Source organism: Mauremys reevesii, linkage group 2, assembly GCF_016161935.1.
Source record: "Mauremys reevesii isolate NIE-2019 linkage group 2, ASM1616193v1, whole genome shotgun sequence".
Lineage (NCBI taxonomy): Eukaryota > Metazoa > Chordata > Testudines > Geoemydidae > Mauremys > Mauremys reevesii.
In genome coordinates, this window is record NC_052624.1 from 198,120,649 (window position 1) to 198,145,038 (window position 24,390).

At 41.6% G+C, this 24,390-nt stretch overlaps 1 protein-coding gene across 2 annotated transcripts in view; it reads left to right on the top strand.

Moving 5' to 3' along the window:
• Positions 1-24,390, top strand: part of AFG3L2 (AFG3 like matrix AAA peptidase subunit 2) — a 48,490-nt gene that overhangs the window by 17,015 nt on the left and 7,085 nt on the right. For both annotated transcript variants that reach the window (XM_039521725.1, XM_039521724.1), the window contains exons 6-14: positions 2,737-2,811; positions 5,762-5,886; positions 8,467-8,740; positions 9,436-9,573; positions 14,936-15,089; positions 16,270-16,377; positions 16,551-16,676; positions 17,780-17,890; positions 18,556-18,671. In XM_039521725.1, the coding sequence (XP_039377659.1) occupies positions 2,737-2,811; positions 5,762-5,886; positions 8,467-8,740; positions 9,436-9,573; positions 14,936-15,089; positions 16,270-16,377; positions 16,551-16,676; positions 17,780-17,890; positions 18,556-18,671 (1,227 nt within the window). The remainder of the gene's footprint in view (positions 1-2,736; positions 2,812-5,761; positions 5,887-8,466; positions 8,741-9,435; positions 9,574-14,935; positions 15,090-16,269; positions 16,378-16,550; positions 16,677-17,779; positions 17,891-18,555; positions 18,672-24,390) is intronic.

Here is a 24,390-nt window from a genome sequence, read left to right on the forward strand (position 1 = left end):
GAAACTGGTTCACCGCTCCAGGCCAATGGGGGCTGCAGGAAGCGGCGTAGGCCGAGGGATGTGCTGGCTGCCCTTCCCGCAGCTCCCATTGGCCTGTTACGGCAAACCGTGGCCAGTGGAAGCCGCGTTCGACCGAACCTGCAGACACTGGTCCGACCCGCCAGGGGCTTTCTCTGTACAAGCGGCGGACCAGCTTTGAGAACCACTGTTTTAAGGGAAATGATTGGAAAAGCACATATTGGGATTCAAGGCCAGGTATTATTTTAAATTCTAATTTAAATAGGTGACTTGATATGTTCTCTGTAATGTGGCAGAATTAAGATTGTTGTAACTTAATTTTTGGGCTTCCAAACTTGTTTGTTTGAAACTTTCAACTTTACTGTTGTACTGATGTGCTTTGTGGTTTTTCGGATTTAATTTCATTTTGAGAGTGTGGGAGGAGAAACCTACCTGATTATTTTGTGAGTTCCCACAAGTGTGTGCATGTTTGACACACAAGCAATTGTTTCGGTAATTATGCAATGACGTACTTATTTTTGTGTTCTTGCATGTGAACAGCTGAACACTGGATCATGTTTTGAGCCTAATTTTCAAACTAAGGTGCTCCAATAGGATGTCTTAATCTTCTATGTGCATACTCATATTGACATCTCATAGAAGTGTAGGGCTGGAAGGGACCTCAAGAGGTCATCAAGTCCAGCCCCTTTTATGAGGCAGGATGAAGTCCACCTACACCATCCCTGAAAGGGGTTTCTCTAACCTGTTCTTAACCTCCAATGATGGGGATTCCACAACCTTTCTTGGAAGCCCTATTCCAGTGTTTATCCTTTAAGATAGGTTTTCTTAATATCTAACCTAAATCTCCCTTGCTGCAGATTACTTCTTGTCCTTTCTTCAGTGGACATGGAGAATAATCAATCACCATCCTTTTTAGAACAGTCCTTAACATATTTTGAAGACTGTTATCCGGTGCCCCGTTAGTCTTCTGTTCTCAAGACTAAATATGACCAGTTTTTCAACTTTTTCTCATAGGTATGTTGGTGGTTTTTGGTTTTTTTAAAACCTTTTGTCATTTTTGTTGCTCAACTCTGGATTCTCTTCAGTTTGTCCATATCTTTCTTAAAGTGTCACCCAGAACTGGACACAATATTCTGGCTGAGGCCTCACCAGTGCTGAGTAAAGTTGGACAATTGTCTCCTGTATCTTACATGCAACACTCCTGTTAATACACCCCAGAATGGTATTAGCCTTTTTTGCAACTGCATCACTCTGTTGACTGATATTCAATTTGTGATCCACTGTAACCCCCAGATCCTTTTCAGCAGTTGTGCTGCCTAACCAGTTATTACCCATTTTGTAGTTGTGCATTTTGATTTTTTCCCCCCTTCCTAAGTGTAGTACTTTGCCATTGTCTTTATTGAATTTCATCTTGTTGGTTTCAGACCAGTTCTCTGATTTGTCAAGGTCATTTTGAATTCCAATCCTGTCCTCCAAAGTGGTTGTGACGCCTCTCACCTTGATGTGATCCTCAGATTTTTATTCACACACACTCTCCATTCTGCTGTCCAAGTAATTAATGAAATTACAGAATAGTACCAGACCCAGGACAGACCCCTAGGGGATCCCACAAGGTGTGTGCCCCCCTCCCTTATCTCCAGCTTGACTGTGAACTGTTGATGACTACTCATTGAATACAGTCTTTTGACCAGTTTTGCACCTACCTTATATAATTTCATCTAGACATCATCTGTGATTAAAAAATCCTATTAGGTCATCCAGTCCTCCTTTCTAATACAGTAGTTTTTGCTGTTGATCATTTATTGAGACTTATGTAGCTGACTGTCAAAATATGAGATTTGGGCACCCTGTTTAGATGATTATATTTGAAAATTGGGCTCTCGCTGTTTATTTGCATGTCCAGTCACTGAAGTAAATGCAATTAGATATGTGTATTCCCAACTAAATGCAAATCGGTTGCCCGCTAGAATGGTGCACTCAGTGTTGTGTTTCATGAAGAGAAGTGTTTTCCTATTTTAACATAATGAAGTCAAACTTGACACCATACATTCCTCAAAAGGATTGGGAATATGTCCAATTTGAGGCTTTCAAACAAAGCTGTTTGAGTTATGAATTAGAGGTATGGCGGCGCACAACTTCGTAAATGTGACGCTTCTTTCACTTGCATAAATCAGAAGCAGCTCAATAGATTTTTAACTCAAATAATTCAGATTTTGGAATGAAAATGTTTGAAAAATTGCAAAATGTTGACATTTAAGGCTATGTCTACACTACAAATTAGTTCGGTATAACTTACATCGTTCAGGGGTTTTGAATAATCCACACCCCTGGGCAACGTAAGTTACTGACCTAAGTGGCAATGTAGACAGTGCTATGTTGGTGGGATAGCTCTCTCGTGTTGGCTTAGAGCACCTCTGGTGAAGATGCTACATCGGCACAGCTGCATTGGCACAGCTGTGCTGCCATAAAGGATGTGGTATAGACATGGCCTAAGTGACTGAAAGTTATTTTTGATAGAATGGCCATCTCAGCCTTAACTGTAGCTTCTCAACTATAAAATCTCAATCTTAACTTTGCTGCTTCTATACATTAAAAGGAAGATCTGGAATTGCACATTGTTACACCAGCAGTGAATCTGGGTTACATTTTCAAATGTTTCTGTAAAATGTAAAATTATCTGTAGTGCATTCTAAAAATGTTGATTCCTTTCTCTTGCAGGTGGACAGACTAGAAGTAGTGAACAAGCGCTTTGTTAGAGTGGTCTTTACCCCAGGAAAGTCTCCTATGGAGGGGGTAAATTTTAGTTTTGAATATGGATAAATGTATTACAGAAGGCAGCAGAACTCTTCACTTCAAATACAAAATTGTTGCTGCAGAAAACTTGGTCTATCTGTTGCCATTCTCCCCTATTTTAACTTCCATAGGATTACCTTTAATGTTCTGACTATTTTATTTTTTTGTCTCTCCTGGTCCTTTGCCTCTGTTTATCCATGCTCTACCCCTATAGATAGCTAAAACCAAGGCACATTACAAAACTAATTTAAAAATTGTTTTGTAGTTGTTCTTTCCTTTCCATGCCCACTGACTTAGTCCACATGCGGAGCCTTCAGAAATCTGTGTTTCAGCAGCTAGTACTTTCCTACTGTAAATAGTCCACAACATGCTGCACCATCTAGTATTGAAAATCCTTTAGTAGTACATACATTTATCTATAAACTCGATTGCCCCACCAAAAAAAATTTTATCTTGATGATTTTCCAATTTTCACTAGCTAAGTGAAAACTGAAGAGATGATCTGGATTTTGACTCTTTCATTGTCTTAAGAAACAGTTCTTAGCTTGGTAAAACACTTCCTGGTTCTCCTGGGAACCATTTCCCTGTAACCTGGTGAGTATGAGAGTGTAAGTCCTGGCTAAAGTGCTCCAAAGAGTAAAGTACCCAAAGACAAGCCCTAAATTATTTAAAAAAAAAAAAAAAAGTTAGTGCTAATAACTATCAGTATTCCCTGTAAACTACACACACTTGTGGCGGTGGCGCAACAATTTTCCATTTACCACTCATGTCACAAACTGTGCCACTCACAACTTCCTATTTCTCTGGGGCGGGTGCTGCACGGGCTGAACTAATGACTGAGACCAGGTGGGGCTTTGGGGTTCATGGGGGCAGAGGCGAGAGTGGGAGGGGCTCTAGTGGCTGTAGCGGTGACTGGAATCAGTGAGGGAGCAAGTAGGATATGGGGTGATTGGGTGAGGGCCAAGAACAGCTACCTTTGTGAGAGAGATGCAAACTGCTGAGACCCCTTTCCAGCCTGGGACTGACCGGGCTGTTTCCACCTCCACCACGACTGAGATTCGGCTGCCTACCTCAGTCCCAATGCAGAGCACCCAGTCATCTCTTCCTCTTATCCCTGACACTCCGACTGTCCCCCACTCCCAATATGGAGCACCCACCTTGACTCCTCTTCCTATCCCTGACCTCCCCCACAGCCCCATTTCAATCTGCTCCTCATGTGCAACACCCACCCACACATTCCCCATTCCTCTGCTCCCTCCACCCTGACACTCCATTCCCATACAAAGTAGCCACCCCAACACCCCGATAAAAGGGCGGGGGGGAGTTTGACCAAAGACTAAAATCTAGTGCTCAGAGGAGTTTGTGGCCCAGGCAGCGGAAAGAAAACTTAGAGGGAATGTTGATAACTATTGAAATGTTTGGGTTTGGACGACAGCACTGATCATTTCAGACATGCTCAATGTTAAGCAAGCTGGATGACATTAGCACTGGCCATATCCCTAAAACATCATTCCATATTTTTAAGACATTATATGGTTGTCACTTCTATTTTTAGACTGTACCCAAGGAGCTTCTTTTCCAGACTATCAGCTTTTGCTGAACCAATGTCTGGAAGTCCCGCCAGGGTAAAATGAAATATGCAACAGTTATTTCATCAGTGAAGCTAATGTGATTTACTGCTCAGATTTGTTTGTACACTTACTCTTTAACCTATAAACCATGATTGGCCGTGATTTCTCAACCGGTTAATGGTTAGGGTTACAATTCTATGCAATAGCAGTTTTTCAGGGCTAATCATGGTGAAAGAAAAATCATAGAAACATGTTTCTTAAAATAAAAACTCTAGTCTCAGCATTGTTTCAAAGCTGAGTGTGGTGTTTTTAACAAGAATGGTGCACACTAACTGTTAAGAATTGTGATTAAAAATGAATCACAATTGATTTTTGAGGTGCCATAGCAAGCCAAATTTTGTAACTTGTCTCTTCAAACCTGAGAGTGAGGAGCCTCCTTTCTCTTCAGGAGAAATTGTGGCCATTGCATATGACCAAGTGGCCATTGTATATTTGCTGGGGTCTTGCTCTCCCTCTGCCTCATAGGCAGCCCTAGATTTCCCTTTTGAAGATTTTAAAGTCTGTCCTATTGGGCTCATTGAATTCACCCTCTTTTTAAAAAGTAAAAAGTCAGAATTTAAGACCATTTAAAGTGCATGAAAATCCTGGCATATATGACTTCTCATAGACTTTAAGGTCAGAAGGGACCATTATGATCATCTAGTCTGACCTCCAGCACAATGCAGGCCACAGAATCTCACCCATCCACTTCTGTAACAAATCCCTAAGCTATGTCTGAGTTATTGAAGTCCTCAAATTGTGGTTTGAAGACCTCAAGCTGCAGAGAATCCTCCAGCAAGTGACCCGTGCCCCATGCTGCAGAGGAAGGCGAAAAACCTCCAGGGCCTCTGCCAATCTGCCCCGGAGGAAAATTCCTTCCTGACCCCAAATATGGCGATCAGTTAAACCCTGAGCATATGGGCAAGACTCACCAGCCAGCACCCAGGAAAGAATTCTCTGTAATAACTCAGATCCCATCCTATCTAACATCCCATCACAAACCACTGGGCATACTTACCTGCTGATAATCAAAGATCAGTTGCCAAATTAATTGCCAAAATTAGGCTAATGACCGAAGTCAAACCTAAGTAATGGTCCTCCAGTAACAATTTGGGTGATATGAGTTTCCATAAATGTACCAACTAAATCTAAACTCATTCTATTCTGCAGTAAATATAAATTATAGTTTTGTAAACTAAAGTAAATATTTCAGTTTTGAAACAGTGAATCAGTCCTTTAGGCCATTGATTTTTGTGTCTGTTTTTTATCTTTAGATGGATTGTGATGAGGCTGAAACAAATTACTCATCTTGTGATGATTATAATTTTGTTCTTTTATAGCAATATGTCTGGTTTAATATTGGTAGTGTGGACACTTTTGAGCGGAATCTGGAAACTGCACAGCTAGAATTTGGAATAGAAGGAGAGAACAGATTACCTGTAGTCTACTCAGCAGAAAGTGATGGGTAAGAAGCTGTTTAACTAGATATGTTGATAAATCTTTTCTTTCCCAGTGGAATAATGGGGTTGTCCTGTATGCATATCATGGCACACTAGATGGCAGTATTATGAAACACTCACTCTGCTTTGACCTTTGGTTGTGTTCAATGTGCTGTACATATGACAATTAATTACTTAACTTTATTCAAAATCTTCATCTCATATAAGCTTTCCCAAGCTTAGCTTCTCATTATATAATATGTATCTGTTTCTGTGCATCCGCAGCTGACCCCGCTTATCCCCTTAAATAGGCAAACTTAATTTATATTTGCAGCACCTGTGTTACCCAAATAAAGAGTAGTGGCTCCAAAACAGAAATTACATTCTTTGCATTTATCTTCTCTGGCTTAATTTTTCTGAACTGTCTTTAGCACAGATCACAACTGCCCCCCTTGTTAAGGGTGTGTGTCCTGGGCTCTGAATGGCTCAGGTATATGGGTAGATAGGGATTTTTACTTCAGAAATTTGGTTTCATTCTGGTCCAGGTGAGCAGTTATAGGAAGAATGATTGCTGTTGAGCTATGTAAAATTAGTTTGGCCTGTGAGGAATTGCATCTCCTGGGGTATTGGTACTTCTTGACTCCTTGAGGAGAAAAACCGGTTCTGGCCTCTTGAGAAGCTGTAGGTAGCAGATGGCTCACTGCTGCCAGGCACTTGGCTGCTGCCTCTCCATATATGCATGTTCTTTCAATGTCTGTTTGTCACTGGTGTCACTGTCTGGGTATGCATATTTTTTCTCCCTCTGTACTAGTTAGTGATACACTGTGTTGTTCCTTGTTTTCTCTATGGCAACAGGAAAGATGGTCCACTGTTTAGCCTGGACTCCAGAGCCCTGGGTTCAATTTGCTGATTCTCCACAGGCTGCCTGTGAGACTTTGAGCCAAGTCATTTAACCCTTGTCTTCATTGCTAAAATGGCACTTTTTTTTTTTTACCTTGGGGTAACTAGTGCATGAGCTATTCTCAGGTAAAAATTCAGTGAGGACAAGGCACTTTTTTTATTTTGCCACAAGGTCAGCAGTATACCCCTGCCTGAGGTTGACCTCGCCTAATTAATCTCACAGTAAAACTCAGTGCGTTGTCTTCACTGTGTTTTCAGTGGGGATTGCTCACACGTATTAGTTACCCTGAGGTAAAAATACACTTTTCTTAGTAGTTAAGACACAAGGCTTTATATGTCTGTGCTTCAGTCCTCATCAGTGAAATGGAAATAATAGTACTTCCCAGGGATATTGTAAAGATAAATGCATTAAAGATTGTTAGACATCCCCATTTCCATAGTATCCTAAGTACCAGAGGTACTTGCAAAGAGCTGTGCTGGGACAGAATGAACAATGATGGTGTAAGGGGTGTGTCAGACTATGGGGAGCATGGGTATGGGAAAGGGCTATACTGGAACTGAATGAGGAAGGAAGAAAGAAGGAGTAGACAGTGTGAAATAACAGCAAGAGCAAAAAGCAGCGTTAGAGAAAATGAGCAGGGGAGGGGGAGCTAAAGGGAAAATGATGCCTGCAAGAGGAATTCCAGCATAAAGGTTGGGACCTGTTGTCTTAGGACTGTTGATCATAACTGACAGCCTCATTAGCAGAGAAAGTTTTAATGGGCATGGACACTAAGCTGCTTCTCTCTTCTAGGTCTTCTGATAAAATATTGAGGCATACTGTCATTTCCCATTGTGCTTGTTACAAGGATAAGTAGATGACTTCAGTTTCCAGTTCTATCACTTGTCACTAATCAGATGCATAGGCGTATTTCACTGTTTAAATGCTGTTTGACAGTTGTCTGATTTATTTTTTTAATGGTTTTAATTCAAATGCTTTTCAGTCCACATCTTTAAATGTTGATTCTTTGTGATCATGATCACAAAAAAGGAGGCTCTGTAGAATCTGTTTATGGTTTCTCTAGTTTAGTATCTGTTCCCATATTTCCCCTTAACCCTGTTATGCATTGTATGCACTGCCTTTAACTTCACAGATATCAGGGTTGGAAGGGACCTCAGAAGGTCATCTTGTCCAACCCCCTGCTCAAAGCAGGACCAATCTCAAGACAGATTTTTGCCCCAGATCCCTCAAGGACTGAACTCACAACCCTGGGTTTAGCAAGCCAATGCTCAAACCACTGAGCTATCCCTCCCCCAACACCTTACAGAAATCCAAATATATATGATGTCTACACTGTTATTACCTTTATCAACTAACCTTGCAATTTCATCAAAGAATGAAATCTGGTTTGTCCAGCAAGACCTATTTTCCATAAAACCATGCTGTCTGGCATTAACAATAACCCCACCCTTTATTTTTTATGTATTGAATCCCATATCAGGTTTGCCATTTACTGGCCTTGGATTAATGTCAGGCTAACCAGTCTATAGTTATCCAGGTCATCCATTGCTGATATTGAATACTGAACCTAAAGTCTACCGATTACTAGAACATAAACTCTGAATAACTTCCAAGATCTATAATGGAAATTAACTTTTGTATGCATTGTAATATACAGTAGTGACTCTTTACTAATGTGTGATTATTTTTTCCTCTCTTTCCTCAGCTCATTTCTTCTGAGCATGCTGCCCACGGTCCTTATAGTTGGCTTCTTATTGTACACATTAAGACGAGGGCCCGCTGGCATGGGTCGAACAGGGCGAGGAATGGGTGGACTCTTCAGCGTAGGTGAAACTACAGCCAAGGTCCTAAAGGATGAAATAGATGTAAAGTTCAAAGATGTAGCTGGCTGTGAAGAGGCCAAATTAGAAATAATGGAGTTTGTTAACTTTCTGAAAAACCCAAAGCAATATCAGGATCTAGGAGCAAAAATCCCTAAGGTAAGGGCACAATAGCTAAGAAGATGAGGGAGATGTAACACTTATTTTAAACAGCACTTTGTGAATTTTTTTCCTCTCCTCATTTAAAATTATTTCAACTACAAAGCTATTCTCTAGGTACTTTGAATCAGAGTAGTAACCTTTAAAGTAGATGGTGCTATCCAAATCTTGTCTTCTGACAAAGAATCTGAAGAAAAGCCAGTATTAAGAGCCAACAGTTTGCATTGCTACAAGGCTGTCCCTGTCCTGAGAGGCATACTCTAATTACATGTTGGCCAAAACTAGAGAACAAGAGAGAATTTACGGACTATAGTATATAATCCATTGTTGTAAAGCTGCCTATTTTTTCACTCAGACCCAATCTTACTCCTGGCATATTTAAGTTAATATTTTTCAAAATTTTGGCCAAAATGCTTTGAAATTACTACTTGCACTAAATCTGTTTTCAAAATCAGGCATCATATTGTCATTTGTTTTAATCTCTCATATACTGGTTTAACACCAGTATAATTCCAGTGAGTTTGTGAGATCGGAATCAGGTGTACGGCCTCCTAAACTTAATTCTTCATCCCATTCTAGACATCTTGGATTGGACTGATTAATTATCATAACATTAACTAGAGAAGATGTTCTGATAGAAATGTTATAACAAATATACTTTCTTTGAAAAAAGCTAATTATGCTCCTTTTTGCAGGGGGCCATTCTGACGGGTCCTCCAGGCACTGGGAAAACACTTCTAGCTAAAGCTACAGCAGGGGAAGCTAATGTTCCTTTCATTACAGTCAATGGCTCTGAGTTCTTAGAGATGTTTGTCGGCGTGGGTCCAGCTAGAGTAAGTCTTTGGCCTTGCTCTGTTGTTGCAGCGTCAGTTGTTAAAAAGACGCTGTCAAGGTTGGTAGGCCAAAAGTTTGATATACCTTACGTTAGTCATCTGTTCAATATCCTACTAATAACTTCAGGTGTTTCTCTTTAAATGATAGCCACAAAGTTATCTTTATTTATTTATTTAAATAAATCAGTCAGTTATTCTCAAGTTGCAGGCCACCCTGTGCTTGTTACTCTTTACCTTTGCTGTGTTTGCATAAATTGGTACTAAATAAACTCTCTTAATTCTGTTCTAATGTGCATATAAATTGTGACTGCATCATTGGCAATGTTTCCTCCCTCTCTCAATTTTTGTCAGCATTTCTCTGAGACCCTGGGCCCTTTTTAATTGTCTGTTTGTTCAGAAACTTGTCTGGGTCTTAAAAATTTTGCTTCTAGCTGAAAAATGAGCTAGAAAGACTTAGTCCAAAAGTTGTGTATTAAATTAACGGAAGGTTAAAAACATTACAGTTTCAGATGCTGTTTTGCATACATCCATAACAAATCAATTAATTGGGATTAAAAATTAAATGTATGGCTCATCATTAGACAATGTCCAACCCTGAGATTTGAGCAGTTTCAATAGAGCTTTCAGACATAATTGCAACATAAGTTTGTTCATCCCTAACATGATTTTGTAGCTGTATTACTGATATAAGTGCTGCTTGTGTTGAGTTTTTTGGGTGAGGTGGAAACCTGGTCACTAGAACTGCATTAAGACCATTAACTTAATATAGACCAATAGCTTTGACCTATACATGCTTATGTTCTTGTATCAATAGAGTAAAAAAAATATTACCAGTCCCACCTATATTAAGGTTGCTCAACGCTTCCCATTATAAGCAACTGAGAATAGGGTCTTAGAACTTTGTCAAGCTCTAATTATTTAGGCTGAAATTTTTCATGCTGGGTCTCTGCGTTGGCTGAATTCTTACGGAAAACTTAAGCCAAAACAGTTCAGCCATTTCTGATTTCAAGACTAGGGAAGAATACATAGTTTTTGCCCATGTGAAAAATGTCTCCTGATTCTTTTTTGGGGGGAAAAATGCCTACCATCCTCCCATTCTTTGTGGCAGACACATGAAATTTGGCAGAGTGAGATGGCCTTTGAGTCTGGGATGTGTCTTTTGTGAAGTCCCTGTGAAAAATGCACCCAAATTTGGACAAGATATATAAGCCTTCCAAAAAAAAAGCAGTTCAGAGAATTTAGTTATTAATTCTCTACTGAACTGAAGATTCAATACACATTTAGCTTAATGTATGGCTTAATCCTCTCTCAGCTGCTAGTGCTGACCAGACTTGCACATGTGCCATCCACACAGAATGAGACTACTCTGTCCTCCCCGCCAGTCACAGGCAGATGATGTATGTACTATTCCCCACAGAGTGATGAAGTATGCTCCAGCCCAGGGCTTCGGGAGCTCAGAAGGACTTCCCCTGTAATGGCTGCTCCGGGCTTGGCACTAAAACTCTGAGCAGGGAGCCTCTTTCTCTGTCTTCTCAGTTACACCCCTGAGCCCTGCTAACATCCAGGCAACATGGAGAGGAAAGCTGCCTGATTCAGCTGCAGAGGGCACAAAATCAGGACTGGAAGAGGGAAAGGAGTAGATTGGGGCCAGGGGACTGAATTGGAATGGTAGACTGGGACTGGTTGAGCAGGGGGACTGGGATGAGGGGGCAGATGCTGAGGGAGGCTGGTACTGGAAGCCATTAAAGGAAGGAGGTGTGAAGAAGAATGAGAGCCAGTTAGTTTGGCAGGGGATGATGACACTGATACAGGATCTGGAGTTGGGGAGACATTGGGATTGGCTGGACATGGGAACTAGGAACCCAGGGAGGAGAATGGGGGCAGGGCAGAGGAGACACAAATCGGACAAGGAGCTAGGATAGGGTAGGGAGAACTTGGACAGCTGTGCTTAGAGACTGGGACAAAGTGGGGGAAAGATGGAAAGAAGCAGATTGTACGACGAGCCTGCTGAGGGAGAGTGGGACTGGGAGCTAGTGCTGGGGAAGGAAGAGACCGGCTGGATGAGGAGACAGTTAGGAGGGACTGACAGAGCAAAGACACTGGGTACAGGAAGGTGGGGGGGGGTGTATGAAAACAGCATCTGGTTGGACAAGGGTAAGGGTCCTAGGACAAGGAGCCAGAAGTGAGGAAGAAACAGGACTGAGACAGGGAGAGTTTGGAGGGGACGGGGCAAGAGAGATGAAGACTGGGGGAATGGGCAGAAGTCTTCCTGCTAGAGAGAGCATTCCCCTCCAGAACCTGGAATGGAACCTATGATTCCAGAGTCTCACCATTCTTCTCGTCAGAAAATATTAAGTGAAACCCACTGATAAATGGCTTCATCCTCCTCTAGTGCTGGTTCGTATAAAGGATGGCAATTTACCACTGCTAACAGTTATTGTTGGCTCAAGTGGCAGAGGTCTGTGCTGTGCATCTAAAGGTATCAACCCTGCTGAAGATCCATGTGAGTGACAGTATGAGGCCAGATGATGGAATTTCTGATTTTCAGTATGCTTTTTTAAAATCCTACAAAATTATGGATTAAAAAAGAAAATTGTTAAAAGAACATTATTAAGGTTGATACATCAAGCACTCTAAATGAAGAAACACTAGAGTTAAGGTTACCTGTGTAGTTTTAATTCAGCCCCCTTGTGTGTGTACATTACAATATAATCTTTAATTACATGATCACGTTATTTTTTTTCCACAGGATTTCTGCCTCATTTGTTACACTGTGTGGAAGGTGCTTGATTAATGAGTAGCTGTTCAGTATATTATTTATCCTGCTTGTTCTATCTGGCCCCAGGCCTTATTTACTGCACACTATTCAAACCCTGCTTTGAATACAGAATTTAATTTCCTTATCAATTTTTCTATGATGCTCCTACCTATGGCATCAGAATGCCTTAACATTATTTAATCTTCACAAAACCCGTGCAAGGAGAGGGGTGTTTTCTAGATAAGGAGCTGAGGCAGAGTTAAAGTCAAGTTTCTAGTAATCTGGGGTGCCAAATTTGAGACAACTAGGACCCAAGTTTTCAGTCTTCAGCAGTATATAACATTTATATATTCAAGTACAGTTCCTGTTGATTTCAGTTTCAACACTTCTGCAAATCAGGTCCCAGGGTCTCAAGTTGGGCACCTAGAGAATGAGGAACAATTAATTAGTGATCACCTGTGGAAAAATTTGGTTTAAATGATTTTCTTAGGTTCACACAGCAACTCTGGCTGAGGCAGGGATAAAATCAGTTTTCCAGGGCACAATGAGTCTATCCTTTCTGCAATGCCCTGCCTTACTCATTACAAATCTGTCAACTTCAACAAATGAGGCGGAGGTCCTGCAGACAGGACTCCTTTTATAAAAGCAACCCTGATTCATCACCAGAGCAAGTCCATCCTGTTCACTGGAGGAAAAAAAAAAGTGATCATGTACTTTAAAACCATATAATACATATGCACAAGGGCACTCAACTTTCATTCTCGCACTCCCTAACTTTTGAGTGCTTAACTTTGCAACCATAATGTTAGCATAGTTTTGTGTATAACAAACAATTGTTTTGTCCAAAACTCATTTCTCATTGCACCACCTTTTGCCTTTTTGGAGTATGCCTTTATTTTACAGCTTTAGTAACCTGAGTAATAAAGCTGTGAAGCTGGACTATATTGGCAAATAGATCTCCATAGACCCTTGTGTAAGCTTTCTCTTGGATTGGTTTATTCTCATGCCTTCTCCTTTCCTGTTCTTCCCTGTTAGTGCTCTTTGTCTTTTTGTTTTTTTTCTTTTTCTCTTGCTGACTTGGCTCTAATGAGACCCTCATGGTCTGATTAGTAGGGTGAGGCAGCAGAATACCTCCATAGGGCCACACAGCATCCAAAAGCCTGAAATTCTGTCTTATTGGCTACAACCTTTACAACTGGATATGATAGTTAATACGTTTGCTTAATTAAACCATAACTTCAAGTATAGCCTGAATACAAGTTTTCCAAGAGAGAAATATACTGAAAAGTAGAGGTGTTTGCAAGTGAGGGAACCCAGAAAAAGATGCGTTCAAAATTTCATGTCACATCTCTTCTTAAATGCCCTATAACTCTAACCAATTATTTTCAAAAATTTCCTGTTGCTTCGCATTATATTTGCTAACTTCTAAGCCAGTTCCTAGCCAATGTAATGGGGATAGGATGGGACTAAAATATAGGTATTATAATTTAACATGGCTGCAGGTTAAGTATGATCATGGCCGTAATGTCTCTCTTGAACACATTGATGTCTTCTACCTGCAGATGATAAACTAAAGCTGACTGAGAACATATCACACAGTAGACCTAAATACATCTAGTACCAGTGATTTTTTTTTTTTGGATTGTGAAAACTTTTTTTTTTTTAATTAATTACAAAAACTCATTCCATATTTAACTTGCCTGCAGTGGAGAAATACTACGCCACATACCTCTTAAACTTCACTTTGGTCAAGAAAATGACAGTTGAAAAGTCAGTCACATTTTATAGTAGAACTATGTAAAATTGGTGTCCCTTTTCTCCACATATCTATTTTGTGGCTATTCACAGTATTATCTGTTTACTTGAGTGAAAAAAAATGAGTTGTTAGGGGTTTTTACTGCTTTTTGCTCCTGTTGGCCCTGTAAAGCTGTCACAGCTATCATTGACCTGGAGTCTATTCTCTTCTTTATTATGATACAGTTGGAACACTTGTACAAACCTGGTGAAGGCAACGGGCATGTAAATGTATCACTAGTGACATAACTTGTCTTACAGAACCTTTATTACTAGTGATAGTGTATTGAGAGATTCTAGTCTGTGTTTGTAGGACTGAACTTTAGAAAAATGTCTATCCTGCAATGAGTTCTGTATGGGTTGGACAGTTATCCAACTTGTAAACCAAACATATTTTGATTTGTAAACCATTGAGAGATTAATTGGGACCCACAATGCAATTGTTAAAGTTACTGTTCAGGATAGAACAGCACTTTAATCATGCAAGTACAACAGTCAGTGGTTGTTTTTATTTAAAAATGTAACTCTCTGGTCTGGTACGTTTTCCTAAAACAATCTCTGCAACCCGAGAATGTATGAAAGACAAGTTTCCTCTTGCATTACTGCCTTTGAGTCTTGCAGTATTGTGGCTTCATTGTAGTCTTCCATTCTTTGCCATTTGGGCTAGAGGCTCTTGTTTTGAACATTTAACAGTGAGATTAGCTGGAATCTTAAAAGGCAGTGATGTGATACTGTGATGTAACACTGATCTTGGGTATATTTGTGACTAGATGATTGAAAATAACTAAGGTATTGCCTTCTCTTTTTAAGGTCCGTGATTTATTTGCTCTGGCCCGTAAAAACGCCCCTTGCATTCTCTTCATTGATGAAATAGATGCAGTAGGAAGGAAGAGAGGACGGGGAAACTTTGGAGGGCAAAGTGAACAAGAAAACACACTCAACCAACTTCTAGTAGAAATGGATGGTAACTATTTAGTTCTAATACTGGGTTATAAGAGATGTATCTTGATTATTTTGTAATCGAATGAGATAAATATAATATTCGTCATGGACAAAAATGTTTTTATAGATGTGGGTGCAGAAGGAAGAGAAAATGAAATAATGCATTAGCTGTTCACATCTATAAATCTTAGCTAAAATCCTGGTCAGCTATAAGTAAAATGAATATAATGACGTGCTTTTCCCCATTTATTTAAATTAAAGAGAGAGCACTTGGTTTGGCACACGTTGAGGTCTTCACTTAAAAGTGTTCAGGAAATAGAGTATAGATTCTGCATTTGAGGTTTGTTTCTTTGGCAGATTTGTATGGAAAAGTCTTTGCTCAAGACTAGTCCATCTCCAGTCAATGTTACTAATCCCAGAATTTCATTAGCATTATATTCACTGCCAAATATGTAGAATAAACTATATCTTAATACAGTGACTTACCCAAGGCAGAACCCAAGACCCCCCCGCCCCCTTTTTTAACAAGTTGTGAGAATCCAGACATTTTCTGCCACATATACTAATGAGTTTCTAAGGTATTTGCAGTATCACTACCTTAAGACCTTGAGTGGATTACTGTATAGTGAAGCAGTTCTCAAACTTTAGCAACCTGAGAACACCCATTTTGATTTAAATTTTTTTGCAGACCCCCTAAGCCAGCTTCTAATTTTCCCCAGGGGTGCTCAACTCCTGCTCAGCCCCAGGCCTCGCCCCCATCCCACCCCACCCCTGCCCTTCCTCTTCCCCGCGTCTTTCCGCCTCGTCCCCCAAGTGCACCCTGTCCGTGCTCCTCCCCATCCCTCCCAGCGCCTCCCACTCACCACAGAACAGCTGTTCTGCAGCATGCAGGAGGCAGTGGGAGGGCAGGGGAGGAGTTGATCAGTGGGGCTGGTGGTCCCAGACATGACTTGCGGACCCCCTGGAGTACCCTCATGGACCCCAGTCTGAGAACCACTGGTATAGTGGTTAGGTTTAAAAAGTGCTTCTTTCTAATGCACTGATTCTCTTTGGCTTACAGAGATGCAGTAGTTCTGTAAAGTGGACAGTCTAAACTACTTTCTGCTACATCAGATTATTATTATATTAATGAATGGTGATCATGTGGTATTAAATATTGTTTACCCACTTCATGGTTCTTTCTGTTTTTGTTTTTTGGACAGGATTTAACACTACCACAAATGTAGTCATTTTGGCAGGAACCAATAGACCAGATATCTTAGATCCTGCACTAATGAGACCAGGGCGCTTTGATAGACAGATCTACATTGGTAAGATTATCTATATCTTAGCCTATATCAGTGTGTTCCTACAATCACTTGGGCACATAAATATTCCCACAAATCATCAGAACTATCCCCATGCCTAAGTGTTCGCTTTTTTAATAGGTAGACATATGTTTATTATGTATTAAATACAAAAATTTCTTTTTAACCCCTTAAAGGACCCCCAGATATAAAGGGAAGAGCATCTATTTTCAAAGTTCACCTCAGGCCCCTGAAACTAGAAAGCATCATAGATAAAGATAACTTGGCAAGAAAACTTGCATCACTAACTCCTGGGTTTTCAGGTAAGTGAATTATAAAGCCATACTTGCTCTAAATACACTCATTACATCAGCTGTACCAGCTATCGGGATTGCCGATACTGTTTTCTTTCCTTCCCCACCCTCCTACATCTTTACTTTTCTGCATGGCTAATAATTTTTAGGTACAGTATGAAATTCTCCCTCTGTTACATCATTGTGACAGATCCAGATGGCAATTCCCTCCTCCCTCCGCCAAAAAAGTCACCTAATTCTCACTACTACTGAAACTTTTGTTTTGTTTTGTTTTAATTAATACATTCATTTGGATGTTCCTTTTCTGACTCTAAATGTTACCGGGGGAAAAACCCATACATAATGTATTTTATTTTCTACCTCAGCAGAAAGTTTAGTTTAAAATCAAATGTTGTCATGACTTTTTCTCAGATACTGAAACATGCTTCCTAGTAATGGGTTTTGGAAATTTTAATCACTGTTCTAATCCAGCCCAGGTCTGTACTGACCAAAAGTTGTTGTCATCTGACAGTGGCGGTCTATATAAAATGTTGTCTCTATGTTGCTGTATTTGTCTACAACACTGTACCACCACCATAGTTGTCATCAATTGGTGTCATTCTATGGAGTCTCTGTATACATACCAATGATTGAATGGCTTGAAACCAGAGCTGTCCATGTGTTCTTACAAGAGATCATTCCCAAGCAAGGTTTGAGCTGCATTGGGCCCATATGGGGAAAGCCTTCACTGTTGCTGCCCATTCTGTACCTGGTCTGTAGCTAGATAGCAGACTTTAGGATATAGGACTTACTAGTTGAGCACTTCACAAACAATAAATTCCTCTTAATTGATTTAAAGAATTGGGTCCATTAATCTTACTGAATGTATTTATACAGCATAATATATTCAGTGGCACTCTAGTTCTTTAACATATACTTAATTTGAGTCACTGTTAAAAACAGATTTTTCTGTAGGAATTAAAACCATTCCCTCAAGCTTTATTGTGACATTTGTTTTATTGGGATGCTTCAGTCACTTAGCCAAGCACCAGACTATTTTCATCCTGTTAGTGCTAAAGAAATCAGTACTGTAGTTGGAAATGACACTGCACATCCTCTGCCTTGGTTTTTAGGTGCTGACATTGCTAATGTTTGTAATGAAGCTGCTTTGATCGCTGCAAGACACCTTTCAGATGCCATAAACCAAAAGCACTTTGAGCAAGCGATTGAACGAGTAATAGGAGGTGAGAGAATAGAATGGATCATTGGTCAACAAGGGAAAAGAGTGGGATAAGGTTTCTATTTAAATGCTGTAGTTCAGATCTATTTCAGATATTTTGAAAAATAAGTCTTTAGTTTTGCACTAACAGTTAATGTTGTATCTTAAGATTTTAAAAGAATTGGCATCACATGTTAAAACGTTCCTCTGCCTCACTGATTCTCCATTCCATTACAAATCTCATCAGGAAACTTCTTTTCTCATTTGCTTAAGCTGAGGGGAAGAACAGCTAACTCTTTATCACTTAAAAGCCTTTTGAGATGCACTTAGTTTGAAAGATACCATACAAAATAAAGTGGTATTGTTTGATTTAAAGAGGAAGCTTTAGTATAGTGCATCAGAATATACTGAAGAACTATTATGTCCAAATTAGAAAGTCTTCTTGATAAAAGTACAACATGCAAGACTTTATCTTCAAGATGAATATGGAATTTAAATAAATTAGAATTTTGCATCTCTTTTTTTCTTATCTCTTGACTTAACAATATATTCCATACTTGGTACCTAAATATCACTGTGACAGGCATGGTATCAATACATAGAAATGCCAATAGGAAATGGAATGTTAAGTGTTTTTGTGGAAGAGGGTGTGTCTGAAACTTTTGGTAAGTTAATGTGTTCTTTGTAAAGGTTTGGAAAAGAAAACGCAGGTACTGCAACCCGAGGAGAAAAAGACAGTAGCATATCATGAGGCAGGCCATGCAGTAGCAGGATGGTTTCTGGAACATGCTGACCCACTCTTAAAGGTAAAATACAAAAAAAATTCCCTTGTTTAGAAAAAGGGACACTAAATTAGAAGTATAAGGTTACTAATTCACTTTTTATTATTCCTTGCTTGGGAAGAAAATATAAAAATGTATATTTGTTACTGTCCTATCAGGTATTAAAACATAGTTTTGTGAAAGACCATGTAAATTCTAAGATGCTACTTTCTTGGTTCTCCTTTGCAGCTAGCTTTTTCTTAACTATTTCTGATCAGTTTTTATGGGGGTCTGCTATTAAGGGCCTTCTTGGAAGGTGAAATAGACTCCTATCTGGCTCAAAATAAATATGTTCTGTTGAATAGCTTGATGCCATATTACCATGTTACAGTATTAGGAATTGTCTTGTCCACTGTAATTTCCCAGTGTCTGTTATGAATCCAGCTACCATCCTCCTGGTTTGTTTAAAAAGAATACAAAATATTAGGAACTAGATAGTTTGTGAGATTTAGAGCCTGCCTTGGTTAGATCAGATTCAAATCTGGGTCGATTCAATAGTGACAAGCAGTTGCAACCATATGACAGCTATTCAGCAGCTTATGAGAAGTGAACTGATGAGTTTCAGTGCAGTCCTTCAAGGACAAAAACCACCACAACAGTTCACACTAATTGGCAACTTTGTTGGCAGTATTAGCAGAGAGGCCAAAGACAGAGTGGAATTCAGGTTTAATTTCCAATCCAATGCCTAGAGAGGTTTCCTCTAGGTTTGAGGAACACTGAAGAGGGATGGAGAAGACTGTTGGTTCTCAACCGGGGGGGGTCATGACCAGGTATAATGGCGTTGCAACCACTCTGTACTCATATTACTAAATGAGAGGGGGAGGTCCGAGCTGTGCTTTGACAACCTGAGCGAATGAGTTTCAGCATGTAAGAGGTTGAGAACCACTGAGGTAGATACATCATGAGTTCAGAATACAATTTAAGGATTGCTAAAGCATTTCTACATTATGATTGGTTATGAGCCATTCTCAGATTTGTTCATCTTTGCTGAAAAATGTATCCTAAATCTTCATTACTTCTAGCATTCTCAGTAATGACTACATCATGCCCACCCATGCTCTCCATTCTGTTGATCATTCTCTCACCTCTTCCAATCTTCTTGTTAATTTAATCCAAAACCTTCCAGCTATTTGTGTACAGACTAGATTGCATCTCAAGTATCAGTTTGTTTAGATTTGATGAAAGGTGCTAGATTAACAGCACTGGACGTTAAATCTTTTTCTCATAAAAAGTATTGCACAATTAAAAATAGGCCAATCTAGATAAGTATTATGTTTTAAGATGGCTGCTACTAGAGCTCTGCTTTGAATATACTACTGAAGCCACAGTCCAGGGTAGCTGAAGCTGCTGCACATGTGGGAAAAACATTTTAATGTATACAGACTGAGGTCTTAGTTTGCAGTAGAAAAGGATTTGAAAAAGTGACTTGTGGTAGGCAGTAATGCGCTTTTAAAACAGTATATGTCACTGTCATGAGATGATCTAGAGAGGGTAAAGATCATGGAGCTGAGGTCAGGAGACGTGGCTTTGAGACCCTAAAATGAAAATCTCACTTCTGCAGTGCCTATCTGCTTTGATATTTTTACTGTTTGTTACTATGCCATTTCATCAGTATAATCTACCCAACGTATTTTTCTTTTTTTGGATCATAATTCAGGAGTTAAATACTTACGCTTATGTTAATTTTTAAAAGGTAAAATAGAGATGTTTCACAGTTTGTGAATAAAGAACTATATCTGTATCAGATCTCTACATTTCTTTTAGGATTTCTAATGTCTCCAGTCCATTGTTTGGTTACATAAAGTGTATGTTAAATTCAATTGAATAGGTATCCTCTGGGGGCATCCAGCTTTAAAAACATTGATCTAGGGTTTGTTCTAATTATCTGATTTTAAACAGATGCATAAAGCTTGACAAGCAGATGGCTGAGTACAGTCTCCTGATTCCAGTTTTAACTATCTGGGTGTCAAGTAGTTGTGCTACTAGTCATTTTCTGTTCTTAAAATTATCCACTTGTCTCCAACTGCAGGCATCCCAAACTCCTACAACTTATGCAGAAGACTATTAAACATGGACACCCTCCTTGCCAATAAATGGAAAAAGGATGTCAAGAGTTCTGTACACTCTGTCACAGGACACTTAATACTAAAAGGGCTTAAAGTTCCTTACTATCACCAAATCAAATTTACTTGATTTAAGTATCTTTTTGAATCTTGGTTGGCTGAATAAAATATTAGGACATATTATAATAGCTGTATCCCAGGTATAAATATTATAATATTTTCCAGATACTTCCCTTAGCTGTTGATATCCCTGGTTAGGATCATCCACATCTTAAGTCTGTTTCATAGTTTGAAAGGGGTATGTCTAAAGTCCTATCCTGTCACAAATTCTAAGCTTACCATTAAATCTGAAGGCTGTGGTTTTCTTCAAGTGCTCGCTCATGTCCATTCCATATTAGGGGTGTGTGCTCACCACATGCACCAGTGCCGGAAGATTTTCCCTTAATAGTATCCAGAGGGGACCCGCTCTGGCACCCTCTGGAGTGGTGCCCGCATGGCGCGGTGTAAGGGGCACTACTGGCTCCCCCAAACCTCAGTTCCTTCTTGTCGCCAGTGACGATGCTGGAACATCTGCTGCTTTGGCTAGCGTTGTTTGAAAACCTGTAATATAATTGTATATAGTTAGTAGTTTCTTAGTTACTCTTAGTAGTAGTTCTCAACTCTTCATTAGTCCAAAACAGGACTCAGCCGGGGGACGGGGCATGCCCCTGTCCCCAGGCTTTAAGCCCTACGATCGCTGCAAACAGCCTATGCCCATCAGTGATCCACATACCAGCTGCCTAAGGCGTTTAGGCAAAGGGCAAATAAGTGACAAGTGCTGTATCTGCAAGTCCTTTAAGCCTAGGACAAAGAAGGATTGCAATATTCATCTGAAATTGCTCCTAATAGAGTCGGCACTCGGGCACTGGAGCAGTGGTCTGACTCCGCACCAAGCACCACGGCCTTCGTGCGCAGTGCTCTGCCAGCACTGTCCACGAGCCAGCTCCGGTAAAGAAGCTGAAAAAAAGTGTGAGGAGATGATTTCCTACCTCCTGTAAGAGAAATGAAAGGACTGGGCGTGAGCCACGACCCATGCCGGGCAGCTCAACGCCCCCGTTGGGAACTCAGGCTCCAGCTCAGGTCAAGCTGTGCAGCCCATCCCATACTTCACCTGTGACTCTGTAGCGCTGCAGGCCCTGGCCAGCTTCACGTGCCATTGACGCCCAAAGCCATTAAAGTGTCAGGAGAGCCTGACACTCCCGGTGCCGCCCACACCTGCTCCAGCGGTCTCAGGGAAAACCTGTGTTGAGACCTATGCGTGTGTCCCCGCCTCAGCGGCACCGATCTCCATCAAGGGGGATGTCCCACCATTGCTCACCCACCCGAAGCCATCACGCCTCAGGACTACAGAGGCAGGCTTGGTGGAGCCCTCTTCGATCTCTGCATGGGGGGCAGCATTCGAGGGACTCAAGATCTACCTTGCCGGTAGACTGGCACAGACCCTGTGAAGCACACACCACCCAGCAAGAACTTCTGGACCAGCCGCCTGTTTCTAAGGGCCCGGTACCGATCTTGGGAGCAATCGAGGATCAGATATCACCAGGCCGTTATTGCCCATCTCCAGGCAGTAGGTGACCCTACTCAGGAAGATCCTCACGGCGACCGGCCAGTATTGGCTCCCTGTCCCATTCAATGACCCAGTACTATTCGTGTAGCGTGAGGCATGGATCAACGGGTGTCCGACGCAGGTCCGCTGAATGCTGTCGGTCCCCGAGATTCCAACCAAGACGCTGGTCTTATTCAGACAGGTTGATGTCGAGACGCAGTGGCCAGCACCAGTCAGACAAGAGTCACTCTGCCAGATCCTGGTCGCCCATTACCGACTGCTCCATTTATACCTCTGGCACAGAGCAAGGTTCCCTGACTGCAGGACAAGCCCCGGTACCGACAGTACTGCCTACATCATCAGCACCAAAACCTGTCCCATGGCCTCAAGTGCAGTGGCCGGTGCCATGATACCCGTGGAACCCTTGAGGGTTCACCCAACCTTCCCAGGCCACCCAATTGGTGTTGGGAGCCTCAGAGAGGCCAGCAGCCTCAAAATCCCATTCCCTTCTGGTGCTCCAGGCTTTGGCAGGTAAGACCCCACAGGTCCAGGAGGACCCAGGGGAGCAAGGTCCTGGACCCCAATGGATGTGGAGGTTCTTGTGGCACCAGCATCATCCTCGTCATCGCCAGATGAGGCTATCATGGGGCCCCCTCACTCAGTTCCTTGGGATGATGCCAAGCACACCAGGAACTTTTGAAGAGGGTCGCTTCTAAACTGGGCCTTCAGGCAGAAGAATTGATAGCTCAGTGGTTTGAGCATTGGTCTGCTATACCCAGGATTGTGGGTTCAATCCTTGAGGGGGCCACTTAGGGATCTGGGGCAAAAATCTGTCTGGGGATTGGTCCTGCTTTGAGCAGGGGATTGGACTAGATGACCTCCTGAGGTCCCTTCCAACCCTGATATTCTATGAATTGAAAGAGCTGTTGGACTCTGTTTGACATCTTCTGCTTGTCGGCTCCTGCCACGGTGTGTCTGTCCCTTCATAAAGGAGTTTCCAAAATCACTAATGCTTTGTGGCAGACCCCCTCTGTTCCCTGGCCCCTATCTCAAAAAGGGCCGAACGCAAGTACTTATACTCCCACCCTGCCCCCAATTCCCTTGTGGTTGAGGTGATTAACCACAAGGAGAGACCAGGACAACCTGGGGCCACCCCCAAAAATAGACTCAAGGAGGCTAGATCTCTTTGGATGTAAGGCTTATTCATCTTCCAGCCTTCAGCTGAGAGTGGCCAACCACTAGGCCCTCCTTGCCCGATATGACTTCAATATGTGGCAAGCCATGACCAAGTTCAAAGGGTCGCTCCCTGAGACTTCTAAGAAGGTGTTCTGAGCGATCCTCAATGAGGGCACGACCATGGCCAGGGCAGCCCTCCAGGTGGCATCAGATGCTGCTGATGCTGCTGCCCGCACCATGGCTTCCGCTATCTCCATGCGGCGAGCCTCCTGGCTGCTCCTCTCTGGGTTGTCTACTGAGTCCCAGCAGTCAATGCAGGACTTGCCCTTCGACAGACGAGCTCTATTTGCGGATCAAAGAGACAGCAAGTTAAATGGCCTCAATGACTCCCACACCACTCTGAAAATCCTGGCTTTCTATGTCCCAGCTCTGGCGCATAAGCATTTTGAGGGCACACCTGAAGGCGACCTACCAGACCATTCTCCAGATCCATCTGTCCCAATGTTCTCCAACCACCTTTCCCTTTTCCTCCGTGCTTGGACCGCTATAACTTTGGACCGCTGGCTCCTCAGCACAGTGGAGCAGGGTTATACCCACCAGTTCCTTTCTATCCTCCCTTTCTCACCTGCCTTCCCTGTCCCTCTTCAGGGACCCCTCTCACAAGAGTCTCCTAGCACAGGAGGTGAAGTGGTTGCTACAGCTGGGTGCAGTGGAAGAAGTTCCTCTCGATTACAGGAACGAGGGGTTCTCTTCCCAGTACTTTTTTAATCCCAAAGGCCAAGGGTGGTCTACGGCCCATCTTAGACTTGCAAGACCTCAACAAGTACCTAAGGAAGCTAAAGTTCCACATAGTCTCTCTGGCTTCTATTATTCCCTTCCT